General features: G+C 41.7%; 2 protein-coding genes across 4 annotated transcripts in view; both read left to right on the top strand.

Annotated features, from left to right (window-relative positions):
- Window positions 1-14,332, top strand: part of LOC118125959 (rab GTPase-activating protein 1) — a 64,028-nt gene that overhangs the window by 27,867 nt on the left and 21,829 nt on the right. The window lies entirely within an intron of this gene.
- LOC118125961 (probable G-protein coupled receptor 21) lies at window positions 4,544-11,513 on the top strand. The gene has a single exon (XM_035185073.2). The coding sequence runs from the start codon at window positions 5,420-5,422 to the stop codon at window positions 6,650-6,652; it is 1,233 nt and encodes a 410-aa protein (XP_035040964.1). The 5' UTR covers window positions 4,544-5,419; the 3' UTR covers window positions 6,653-11,513.

Raw genomic sequence — 14,332 nt, 5'->3', positions numbered from 1 at the left:
TATAATTTGTACATACCACAAACATGTTCCAGCTCCTAATTAGTTTTGTGCGCTTTCTATATTCAGCCTGTGTGTGTCTCTTTGTACTCAATTTCCCTCTATGTACATCATGTCCCAGCAAGTGCCCTCTTTTGTGCTATCCCCATCTGAACTTGGTGTACATCCATATCTGAAAGCAGGGCATTGATGGAAGTGGAAGCAGGGCTGTAGGTCGTGGATATTTAACCGGTTCCTTCCCTGGGAAGCCCTGATGAACTCCCTGATATGAGGGTCCCCGCTGCCAAGTACTGGAAATACCTGACTGACTTCAAATGCTGACTAATTAACACTCCACCAGTTACCAATAAACTCATTAGTCTATTTTAGCCATGGCTCACATTTTGCATCAGCTCCATAAATGATAGTGAGTGGAGGCCAGTCAGAGTTACAGAGTTTCAGCAGCATCCTGGTCCGGTGCCAACTGATTTTAATCGAAGGATGTTGCGAAAGACGAGGTGACATATTGGCTGGCAACATTTAGTTTTGTGCTCAGGGGCTGTAACATCGTGACCCTATTACAGTATTATGGTCATAAATAGTTATTAAAATTATCTTACGCTTCAGTTACCAGTAAGTGTAGCCTTTGAAAGAAATGGCCATGGTGTTTTAATCTAATTTTATGCTATAATCAGTTGTCTGGTGGTAATATTGAAATATAATTTAACCATGGACATTGCAGTTTTATAGATAGGGTTCATCACCAATACAGAAGCATTCAAACTCTCACTACAGGGAGAGCTTGAGAGTCTAGACAGCAACCAGCTAACAGCATTATTCCCATGTGTACTTCTTGAAAGATAATAGGAACACATGCAGATCAAGTGGATCAAGTTGCCACGTGGATGATGACTCACTGATCCCCCCCCGTCAACTTAAGTTCACAATTGGTATCAAACAGGTTGCGCCAACTTTAAGGGAATAAGAGTCTTTTTAATACAATTATAATTGTTGTTTGTTTGTTTTCCATTAATTATCTAGACTTGGCGGCCCGCCATATTCTGATTTGTCCAGCCACAGTTTCATGGTGATCCAAAACATTTTTACATTTCGCATAATAACATAAGAAATCTCTATCTGTGTGTGCAGCAACGCGAGCTACCGTGTTCACGTGCTATGGTCAATAAAGTTTTTACTGTCCATGCAGACAGTCGGACTTCATAGTTTCAGATGGAGTTGTTGCATTCAATGCAGTTCATTCTCTCACGTGAGAACTTATCTTTCACTCTTTTGTCTGTGTCATGTTGGCCCTGTGATACACTGGTGACCTGTACAACGTCAGCTGGTTTTGGCTTCACCTTCCCCCGCGACCCGAGGATAAACAGTATAGATAATGGATTGATGGAGGATTTTTGAGGTTGTATTTTTCTTGTGCATGTCTGGTCAATGGTGGTGATGAGTCATATTGGTTCACTCATTTTTCATATTAAAAGATGTTTTAAACCTCATCTACCTCCATAAGTGGAGCAGGATGTTAGAAATTAGGTTAGGTTCATAGCATAGACACACAGTGACCTGCTAAACACAGGCCCGGTCCCCAGACCCACCGCACCAACCTCCTTTGGAGAGGAAAACAAGCACTCACAGCTACCTGCCTGTCTGCCAGCCTCTGTTGGACCCACATTATGACCTCTCTGTCTGCCTATCTTTTTTTCGCATTTGTATTTGTGTACGCCTGACTCTTGACTCTCACCGACTTCTACTTAGACCTCTTTGTGCTCCTGTTAAGTCCTCCAGCCTCTCTCTTTCTGCCTGTTCATTTGTATTTTGTCACATTAACTACTTGCCTTTTTTCCTCTTTCCTCTCCTCCATCCTAGTGAGTCTGCTTTTTTGACCGTACTTTGACTGTATGCCTGCCTGCCTCTCCCATAGGCCTCTCCCATAGGTTAATGTGTTAATTGCTGGTCAGACTTCTGCTTGCAGACATGGAAATACTTCAAAATGTGCTTTATCTGGCTTCAAAGCCAGTTTGCCATTAAATACACGTGACTGCCATAAGTCAGTTCAAAGGTCACAGTTATTCCTGGAGTTGAATGTAGGGAGTCCTCATTATCCATAGAATTTGTGTCATCTTCAGACAGTAACCTGTTTGTGTTTATCTGCTGACCAGTGTCAGGACCCCTGCCTTATGTTGCTGTTACTTCTGTTCTAGCTCTAGGCTCATTGTACAGAGATAAATATCATTAATTAACGGATGATACGGTGTATTGGCTGTCCACTTCTTTGCTAGTTGCGATCTATTCAAATGTATTTATAGTTTTGTAATGAGGTAAAAATACAAAACATTTGCAGTTTTCCCTCAAATAAGTGCATTCCACCCCAACTGCCTGAACACCAGCAAAATCATTGTTAACTAATATTGTGATTTGATGACCACAACCTTGTTGCCCGTACACCTTTTACAATCTGACATGTTTACATCGATACCTTTTGTGGGCGTTTTGGCAAAACAGCTATCTGCATGTGAATTCAGATAAATTAAATAGTCGACAGCTGATGCATTTCAGTCAGTGTGTTCCACCTATTTTGCTCTCCACACACTGTCCACCATCGGCCAAATTAGAAATGGAAACCAGAGGGCTTCTTGTCCCACACCTAATGATTCTGCATATTCACATGCAGAATCTGTTTATAGAGATTACATGAACAGTAACATGCTTTTTACTAGACATTATTGTAAGCATCAGCTTTTATCTTTCCTCTATAACTGCTATATAATACCAGAGTTCGGGCGGTTGTTTGGTGTGCATCAGTTACAGGCGGCTTGTCCTTGAGAGGAACCGTGAGGAAGCAAACTGTAAGTTCGACATCTAACAGGAGTGTGTGGCACTCAGTTTAGGAGCCTGGTGACAGTATATTCCCAGCTCCCTTCCTTTTTCCTCCCATCTTTTCACAGCTGTATTTTCATCTTACTGTTTTAGTCTCTGCTATCTTGTTTTCCTTTCTCTCTTCCACCTCTTCCCCCTCCCATCCTTGATGAGCTCTGTGTTTTCCTTTGACCCCCTTCCACATCCTTTTCTCCCGTTCCTCCTCTTCCAACCCTTTTCATCGTACTGTCATCTATTTTTAGCTCCTCGTGTGGTGGGCAGAGGAGGTGCGTGAAAGCATGAGAGTGTGTCTGGATCGCGGAAAGGTGCAGGCTGGTGTGCGTGTGTGTGTGTGTACATGTGTGTGTGGCTGTGTGGGTGTGTTTGGGTCTCGATCACGCTACACCAAATTGCCCTGCACGAGACAAACTCTGCAGTCTTCAGAAAGTCATTAGGACGAGGAGGATGAGGCGGATGAGGAGCAGAACTAAATCTGACAGCGATTACTACCCACTAAGTTTGTAATTTTTAGTGCCAGATTCTGAGTAATGAAATGTAAGCATCACATCCTATGATCCAGAAATTACACCGTCATTAATTATTCGTGCACAGGGACAGTAGTTGTTTGTATACAGCTTATATAGTAATGTATTGCTGTTTGTTTAGTTGTTTGTCTTTAAGTATCTTAACTGACATTCTTTTATTTTTTATTTTCTGTGTCAGCCTCAGGAAGAGTGGCTAATGCCCCGACAGCAGGGACTTGCTCATTCTATTTAAGAAGATAGAATAAAATGTTTAATAGAGTCATAACCAGACCTTTGAGAGCCTTGCAATAAAAACCTGGCTGTTGATATTGCTGTGAGGGAGACCTGGTACGGTCATGCTACCCGGGTGTATCTGACTGTATCAAAGCAATTCTTGAAAAGATGTCAAGAGATGCAGCGTGTGCTGATGCATGGTAAATCAGGAGCAGGTGCATAACTGTTTAGCGCCAAATAGATAGAAAGACATGTACAAGCACACACACACAGAAAAATACACAGACTCGCGCACACACACACACACACAAATACATGAACAAATTAAAATATTCAGCAACATGGAAATCATAAATACAATCAGAAGTATTTTGATCTTCCATGTTCTTGGCTTGATAATGTTTTTATGAGTATTCGCCACTTTGTACATTAGATTTACAACCGTGCATAATGTTGGAGTCTACTGAAAACAAAATAACTATTGTTTATCTAAAAAAGCTAAAAGGGAAGATTATTTATAGAACTATTTCCCATAAACTTCCCCCCAGGACATGCATTCAATGGTTAACAGAAACAAGTCATAACATTTCTGGATGCAGAGAGCAGGACTGGGCTAATACTGAGTGTTGCTAATTTTAACAGTGTGAAACAGTATTTGAGGATCCGGGGTAATTATTCGGAACAGTCAGACACACACACACACACACACACACACACACACACACACACACACACACACACACACACACACACACACACACACACACACACACACACACACACACACACACACACACACACACACACACACACACACACACACACACAGGAGGAGTGAGAGGGTGGGGGAAGGAGGCAGCTTCATGCCCTTGCAGTTGATCATTGGTTGAACTCAAGGGGAAGGGGAGGGGCTTCAGTGCCACTGTTTCTAGAGAGAGAGAGAGAGAGAGAGAGAGAGAATAAATGAACACGAGTGGGGGGGGTTCTCCCAGCATCGGTATGCCTGCCTACCTCATTTCCACTCCAGACATAGTTGCTGCTCCTCTGGATAGAAATAACAGCTGAGGTGTGTTTGTATGTGTGTGTGTCTGTGCGTGCATGTTTTAAACATCAGTACCCTGTGCACTGCCTTCATCCTCCCAGCTCACAACAGTCTGCGGGGATCTTACAGCGAAGGTCCGGACAGAAACTGAGACAAGAGCAAGCAGACATGGAACAGTGGTGAAAAGGGGGTAAAGGAGCAGCACGAAAGAAGAGGAAAAGAAGAAGAATCGGGAAAGACAAGCGGGACAGAGGTGGAGTTCCACGACGAATTAAAAGGAGAGATTATCCTGAATTTCTCCTTCCCTCAATTTATGTTCGCAACGCATTACACAGTAATGCCCTCTCATTGGAAGCTGTGTTTGTGACTCTGGACGACGGACAGATAAAACGGCAGCTTCAGTCTGCGCTTTCTACAGCTGTAGCAGATGTGGAAGACATCTCTGACTTTATAGGGAGGGGAAGCATTTCAAGAGCATCGGACGAGAATTCCTTGAACAAAGTCTTTTTTTTTCTTCTGTTTTTGCCTTTTTGTGCCTTCACCTTGGACGTTTGCTTCACTGGAAAAAGGGAGACATTTTTTTTTGTGATAATTTCATTGTGCCTGGTGGTTTTAAATCTTCCTCATCCTTCCCCTTGCTTTGCATCCCTCCTGCATTTGAAATGGCAGATGGCAGCACTCTCCTTGTGGAACCGCAACATGGAGCCTTTATTTTGAACTGAAACCACAAAGATACTTTCAGAAAAAGCTCCTCAGATAAGGATCACTGCCCAAGATGACGAATTTTTCCCTGGATCCACTGAACCTGAGCTCCGCTGACCCATCAAACGCATCTGCTCCCTTCTGCCTGCTGGAGATAGGCTATTCCCAGATTTTCACCACCTGCCTCCTTGAAGTGTCTATCATACTTCTCCTCACTGTTCTCATTATTTCTGGCAATCTGGTGGTGATTTTTGTGTTTCACTGTGCCCCCTTGCTGAGCCAGCACACCACCAGTGCTTTCATCCAGACTATGGCGTATGCTGATCTGCTGGTGGGGGTCAGCTGCCTGTTCCCCTCCCTGTCCCTCCTCCATCACCTGCAGGGCCTCGACCCCAAACTCACCTGCCAGGTGTTCGGGTACATGGTGTCTGTTTTGAAGTCCGTTTCAATGGTGTCGTTGGCGTGTGTCAGTGTGGACCGCTACATCGCCATCACACGACCTCTGACTTACGCGTCGCTAGTAACACCTTGTCGAGTGCGCTGCTGCATCATTCTGATATGGCTTTATTCTGCTCTGGTGTTTCTCCCATCTTTTCTTGGGTGGGGTAAACCTGGTTACCATGGCGATGTGGTGGAGTGGTGCGCAGTTGAGTGGAGGACTAGTCCGGCTTTTACAAGCTTTATCGTTGCACTGCTCTATGCCCCAGCAGCTCTCACTGTCTGCTTCACCTATGCCAATATCTTCAAGATCTGCCGACAGCACACCCGGGAGATCAGCGAGCGCCACGCGCGTTACCGACCCCAACAGCTGCAGGGCCCAGGATTGACTGTGGGATCTGTGGTCAAGGACAACAGCGCAGCAGAACATGGGCAGTTCCCCCAACCACAGAACCTCCAACACCACCAACCGCAGTATCAGGAGCCCACATCAACATACTCAGACAAGCGATACGCTATGGTACTGTTCCGCATTACAAGTGTGTTTTATATCCTGTGGTTGCCCTACATTCTTTACTTTCTGTTGGAGAGTGGAGGGATCTACCACCACCCTGCAGCATCGTTCCTCACCACATGGCTGGCCATCAGCAACAGCTTCTGTAACTGTCTCATCTACAGCCTCTCCAACTCTGCCTTCAGGAAAGGCCTCAAACGCCTCTGCTCCTTCTGTTTACAGCGCAGGAGCAATGGCTTTGGGGTTAGCAACACCAAAAAGACTTTCGTCGGCTCCGTGGAAAAGGGATGTGCGGGGCCAGGGTATGGATACGGCCATGGCGAAATCCGAATCGGCACAACATGTCATGTGTAGAGCACACACAGAGTAAATCCTTGTGCCAAATAGGCAGTTGAACTTTTTGAAAAGATGCCTGATGTCTGTGTCGTCGAATGTCTCCTCTGCTGAGCTGAAATATGCAGATAAAGAGACGGAAGGAGGCGTCAATCTGCCACTGCTGCTTCTGTGGCGTTTGGAGGTTACACAGGCATCCTCTCTGCACAAGCCACAGTTGGCAAATGCAGAGAAAGGGGGTGAAGAGCAGAGCACTGACTTACAGAAAGACCCAAATACCCTTGCAGAGTGTTTGAAATCTGTCACACCATGCTGTGTATACGGACAGGGGTGATTGATGGATAGGATGAGAAAAAGGTGTCTGTAAAATGTCTGGAACTCTTTTGTGGTTAAACAACATTTTTATTAGTTTTTATTTATGGAAAGTGAATTCTTAATTTATTTTGCCGAAACTGTTCCAAAAAGCTGTCTGTGCTGTGTGAGAAACATAAGTGACCAAAAAAAATGAATGGAAATGGAACAGTTGACTCTGTGTTTTAGTTGTGTAGCAATGAAGTGAACTGCCAACAACAAAGTGTTTAAACAGTTGTTACATGCCCTCAGTCTATCTACATACTAACAGTGGAGAAGCAGCCATTTTATTGTTTGTTTGATTGATGAACTGATTCTTGTTTCTCTGCTTTGACATTTCAGATTCTGTGTGGACTTTCATATTATTTATTAATGTTGTAATACAAGATAAACATTCTGACTTTAACCAAGTTGTGGGTTCACACACTGAGCCAGCTGTTTGTAACATATGACGTGAGATGCTGCCCAGCTTTGGTGTACGACTGTTAACTTGACAAAAATCTAATTTTTAGTGAATTTCTAATTCAAATAACTTCTATGTTAGTTTCATTGCACCTTTGTTGTTTGGATTATACAACTAAACCTTTTTCATAACTGTGTCCGAGGCAAAGAAAGGAAATATTTTTACACCGATTGTACACAGATTTTTGGTACATTATAACTTAAATTTTGACCTTTGAACTGTGTTTTGGATTCGGTAGCGACTGAAAGAAACAATCAAATGACCATTACACGATTACACAATGTTTAAATTTCAGATTTACGTATTCTTGCAGACAATTACCATGTCTAGGTCTGCTCTGAATTGTGAATACATTATTGTGCCTGCTTTTGTGACTAGTGCACGCACTCACATGCACACAGGAAGATCATGCGTAAACCGAACAGACAAATAGCCCATTCACTCTGCCAGCAGGCTAACCTCTGCAGCACCATGAAGAGGGACTGACCCCTCGACCATCGGGAATTGCAGTTTCATGTGTGTATGTTTGTGTCTGTGTGCATGCATGCGTCTCTTTCCGTCATCTTGTTCCCATGTGTAGTTTTGGGATCACCTTTTACTCTAACTTATTCAAAACAAACTCATCTTAAACTGAAAAGAATCTATTTGTACATATGGTGTCATAAACTCAATAGTTGTGAAGAAAGTATCTCTTTTTTGAACCATAGAGAATTTCACAGTTCATTTAGGTGCAGATATTCTGGCTTTATGTAACTTATCGACCAAAGAAAGTTCAACAGTTTCAGATTATATTTTTTTCTTAATATTTGATATAATCAAGATTTAGTCAAAGGCAAATGGATTTAAACAATGTCTGTGTAGGTCCACTGCTCTGTGTTGGCTCAGTGCTGCCTTGTGTGCATGACCTTGACTGTTTCTCAGTGTATAGCGACATATTGTTGCCTTGACGCACAAATGAAAATGAGCTGTTCGGGAGGTGGTTTCCTCTGACAGCGAGGGAGGGCTTGATTTATGGACGTGACTGTTTTTTAGAGGGAATGACACTGACTGGCAATCGTACATGTTCATTGGTCAGCCTCTGTCGCTTAATTCCACATTCAAGTCATTTAAAAAAATGTGACTGTTGATCCAGCTACTCTTCAAAAGATCTTTTGTAATCATTGTTTTTCTCTTACGTGAAACTAATCAGGAGCAAACATATGACTCAAAACTGTTAGACTTTTTTTGCATGACTTTGTTCTTAGGTGTACCACTGGCTGAATTGGACTGTTGAAGTTAACATTACATTACATTACAGTTAAGTTAACAAAGTTATCCCCTCTCAAAGCTTTATTAGCTGGACATCACTTCCCTCCAGTACACTGTATTCTGTGAGTGTGATATATATAGTGGTGGTAGAGAGATTGTTGACTTTGTATATAGTTTGGCTTGACATATGTGAAGTATTGCCAAATATTGTAATACTTCCTTTTGGAATGGCGTGTATAGGCGTATTGAATGTCTGATGGCTGAACTACACAGATTTATTTTTGTAAACTTGCTCTTTGTCTAGTTTCTTGTGAAGTGATAAAGGTTGCAGACACAAAGAGGGTTTAGCAGCTCACCTGCTGAAAGGATTGAAACTGTTTCTATAAGAAGATTCATTTTATTTTACCTTATAGTTTCTATTAGGGTTTCTCAACTGTCCTTTTCTATTTGAAAGATTTTATGGTAAAAACGTTTTTCATTAATACAATATTATTTCCTACAGAAGTTAATGGTACAATTTCTCACATTTGTCTAGACTCACACACATGTTGTGATTGGTCACTTTTGGGGACCTCACATAGACTTAGACACAGAATCTGGCAAACCTTAACCACTACTTGTGTAACCCCAACCATGACTAATGACCAAAAATCAGCGGTTCTCCCAAATTGATTGCTTTTTAGTCATTGCTTTTATGCCAGACACACACACACACATTCCCTTTTTCCTGTGGGAAAACAATTGGCTCCCATGTTCTCAAGGGAACAACACTCTCGCTGTGACTCTGTCAAGATATAGTGTGATGTTGGGTGGGGTTACACAGATGAGGTAGAGTGAACACTTGGCATGGTCTGTGTTAGTTAATCCGTTTATCAGAAATCATTAGTAAAACATTTAAAACGCTATCTGCAGATAGTTACATTTGTATTTTGGTATGAAAGTGAAAAAACACAGTAGTATGTGCAAAGAAGGAAGTTTAAACAGTCTCTAGCCTCGATAGCTACGGGTTGTATTGTCTTTATAGAGTCCTTATATTGTCCTTTATTTTATTTCATCTTAATCCCATTAGACTGCAGCTTCCTAGATGTGTATGTCTTGGGAAAAAGCGTATAAGTGTATAAATTGCATCTGTATAAACTCCAGTAACAGAACATGTGAAAATTGGGGCCTTATTTAACGCAAACTCTAAAATCCATTTTGAGGCATGAGAATTGTTCTCCTAAACATATAGTTGATGTTATCAATGAACAACAACTGAGTACTGTTCAACTATTGTATCTTACAGCCTCACTATAATTTGTGCACTTTAACTCACAAACACACACACACATGCCCACACTGTGGTATTTTCTCATGTCTTTTAATGTCTATTGGATTTTATCCTTTGTGTTTTTGTAAGGCTCTGAATAGACCACACCAGACCCTAATAGTGACCCAGAGCTGGTAGGAGACACACATTGTTATCACATTAGGATGAGGCCTACCACAGGTTTTTCACTGGAGCCGATTCTGCATTTCTCTTTGACCACACTGAACGCTTAAATCTTTGTTTCTTTAGATTTCTGTTTACCAAGCCATTACCACGTTCGATCATGCCACACACATGCGGGTGTTGAATTTGTGATAAGGTTTTTGTAAGATGGCTGCTTTCATACATGGAAAATGTTGGGGTATTGTAAAATGATCAAACTAGTCTAATTTCACTTTAATTGAAAGTGATTGTCTGTGACCAATAAGACACTTTTCATTGGATGATGCTTTGCAGGTTACAAACCTGTATGGTATTGTAATTGTCCATGTTGTGTATCTGTACCAGGCAAATAAATGTAATATTGTCTCAAGTATTTAAACTTCCTTGTACTGACTACTTTGCTATGACAGAGCCGTGAATGTGTATGTGTGTATGTGTGTGCAAGAAAAGGAGTGTGAACCGCACATTACTCTATTCATCATCAGTTTCTCTACCTCTGTCTCTACCACAGGTTTAATACCATTAGTAAACACCCCTGTTGTACATTACCACACTGCTATTTGTGACAAATATCATTAACTTTGGTAATAAGCAGACCCTCTGTCAAATTTTTAATAAGGTGGGAGGCTGCTGGCCAAAGAGTAAGTAGCGCAGTTGATAAGAAAAGTAATAGCTCTCTTTAACATGCACACAGAATTTTCCACCATTTGTCAAATTGTGAACAGCTCATGTAGATTTTTGGAGATTAAAATAAATTGCTGTTGCCTTAACGTGCTGTAAATGGACTGTAATACGGCAGCACAATATTTGTGCAAGCGGCCGGTCTGCTGAATATGCGTGCTGGCAGAGCGGCTGTGGGAAACGTTGGTGGACCCGACTGGCAAATAACACCAGAAGAAAATGCCAGCCATTGTAGTGCTGGCACAAAAAGTAGGGCATGAGACAGACAATTAAGATTTAATGACGGGCAACGCTAAGGTGAGGAAGCAAGAGCTATGGGAAGCTTGAGCATCGGTCGATCACAGTAAAGGATAAAAAGAGAGAAGGAATCACTGCATCAAACTAACTAGTGTTTGATTTATTAAAAAATAATTCAACATTTCACCTATCCAATATTAAATACACTGTTACACTTACCATTAATTCAAATTTAAATCCAGTGACATAATCAACGTGTGTCGCTCTGGGTTATTTGAGTTGGGGAACAAGGTTTGTAACAAGCTTGATAAATATCACCCCATGTTCTCTTGGCATCTCAGCAGGGTCCTTTAGGAGCAGAGAAAGAATAACAGAATGACATGTCAGCCATTGTGTTGAGTCAGAGAAAATCAGGGACAGAAAAACAATAGAGGGCTAACTACTCAGCCTTCCCACGGAAGCCCTACTGTGGTACTTTATTCCTAGCTTTAGATGGGCATGTACACACACACACACACACACACACACACACACACACACACACACACACACACACACACACACACACACACACACACACACACACATTGTAACTCTGCCATTTTTGGCTTACCCTCAGTAATGTGTTTTTATTGTAGCTTCGTTAGAGAACATGTTTTGCCTCTTGACGTTCATTAACTTCATAAAGGCTCTTTGATTCCCCTGCAGAACTCCTGAGGCAGTAACATCATGGACAGTTGACAGCGCTGCAACAGTCATAGTATTTGTGTAGCTTAAACTGGTGGATTCTTTGGCTGCTAGACACTTTCTTTTCTGTTAGTATTAATGTGATTTAAGGGCATTGTTAACAGGAGGTGAGCTCTTTGGCTTGTGTGGTATTTTTTATAACCGTTTTTAACTTAAATTTATGACATTCTTTCAGATTTGATTATCATTAATTGATTTTTTATGTTATCCTCAAAGGTCTGAAGCCGTGCTGAAAGTAATGCATTAAACTATTTCAGGAATAGATGCATTGGGAAATTTGGGGAGTTGAATGATAATAGATTTTTCCTGTCCATGCATCAAGTATGTAGCTACAGCGTTTAGCCGTGGAGAAACAGCTAGCCTAGCTTTAATTAGCATATTTCTTTTCTGAACAGTGGCAGAGGCAGCAGATTGTCACTGTTCCTGGCCCCTGGTCACCAAGAAATTCCCTGTAAAACCATAGCTTGAGGTTTTTACCACTATGATGAGGTAGGCTAAATGCGTCCTGGCTCTATATCACGTTATTTGCTGTACAAACATGAGAGTGAAAGTGATCTTCTCAACTAACTTGCAACAAGAAAGCTGTTGAAATAGTTGCACTGTTAGAGCCTCAAGGGGTCAAATGTTTTAAGCATCACTTGTCTTCGTATTTATTCTAATACATTTGTCTTTTCATTGTCTTTTCTACTCTTACATAGAGATACACTATTCTTAGCACCATCCTATATCTTTTCCTCTTAATCACGTTAACTCTCACTTCCGTCCACTGCCATGAGACACTGGATATGTTTTCCCTCCCAACTCACGCTAGCCTCATTCCGAACCACTGTTAAACCGAACAGACAGACGGACAGAGAGGAAGCTAATTGGCCATTATGTCAGAAGTCTTTGTACGTGCTCTCAGCACTTCAGATAAGTATGGCTAAGTGGTGCTCGTGTAAACATGGATCCTTATCATTCACTGAGAGACTGAAGCACGGTGTAATGGGCCCTTCACACTGGATGCAGTAACTCCACCCCTGTGCTTTAAAACACATCAATACCAATAGTTTTTACCAGCCAGAAAGGACAGAATATTGAAGAAGCTAGAGGACAGCTTTTGAAAGGACTAAGCTGACCTCTCAGATCATTGGATGGGATATGTTACGTGTTATGTTGAGTGGTAAAATACTGTTTCTATTAAACACAAACAGTTTAATGGCTGAGAAACAGACCCTACTTAATTCTTAACAATCAACATTACTCAAACTTCTCCAAGCATCTACTCATGTTTACATTGCTTACACACACACACACACAAACACACAAACACACACACTCTCACGGCATTAGCTATGACTTATTGGGTGTGGTGGAAGTTTTGGAATGGACTTAAAAAAGGCCACTGTTGTTGGTCTCTGTTCCTCATTTGTTTGCTTTGTTTTACTATTCCTTTCTTCCTGCATTTCTTCTTATTCTTGCCTTATTTTTGTTTCGCTCTCTTCCTCTGTGGAAGTTGGAACAGTAACCTTGGGAAAAGGAGGGGGGGGGGCTTAATGTATAACAGAGGGAGCAAGAAGGTATAATTAGCTACGAGGGGAACAAGAGAGACATGAAATTGACTCTGACTTACACCACAGGGTTGCAGGATGGTACTGCATGTAGGGAATTTAACTGGAAGTGCCGTTGAGCAAGGCAATGGACGGTGAAAAACTCTACGATTGCTTTACGACTTTCAAGTTCACATCAGTGGAGTCTCACATTAACTGGGTCATTAAACACGAATTTATTGTGACGTACCGCTGACTAAAAGGCAACCCATCTTTGCCCCTGCTGACTGTCTCATTATCTACTGATGGTACCAGAGCAGATTCTCAGCACCAGGCTATATACTTAATGGATTTCTGCCTAACAAGTTAAATGAATTAACTTTTTCTTTGTATTATGTCTTCCAACTGGAAGTCTCTCTGCCTCCAAATGCCACACTCACCCAGTACTTTATTAGGAACACCATATTAATACTGGGTAAAGCCCTTATTTGTTCTCAGAACAGCCTTGTGGCCTTGATTCCACATGATGATGGAAACACTCTTTTGAAATCCAGCTCCTTGTTGACATGCTTGCGTCACATTACTTTGCACATTCGTCAGCTGTACAGTCATGTGACGAATATCCCATTCTGCCACATCCCCAAGGTGTTCCTCTGGATTCAGATCTGGTGAGTGAGGGAGGCCTCTGAAGTACACTGAGCTCATTGTCATGCTCATGAAACCAATTTTAGGGAGGACTTCTGCTTTGGTGCATTATCATCCTAGAAGTAGGTATTGGAAGATGGGTAATTGTAAGGGGATCAACGTATTTGGCAGAAATACTCAAATAGCTTGTGGCCAGAAAAAAGCGTATAGAATGTGTGAATATATAATACTGGTTAGTGAAAGGGTGAAAACGCCTTCTACTGTAAAATGATTTGACTGGTCCATAAAACTGGAAAGGTATGATATAAATACAGTCCATATGTCATATC

The sequence above is a fragment of the Hippoglossus stenolepis genome, chromosome 18, assembly GCF_022539355.2.
Source record: "Hippoglossus stenolepis isolate QCI-W04-F060 chromosome 18, HSTE1.2, whole genome shotgun sequence".
NCBI classification, from domain to species: Eukaryota; Metazoa; Chordata; class Actinopteri; order Pleuronectiformes; family Pleuronectidae; genus Hippoglossus; species Hippoglossus stenolepis.
The sequence above is the reverse complement of the archived record's forward strand: the minus strand, read 5'-3'. Positions and strand labels throughout refer to the sequence as shown.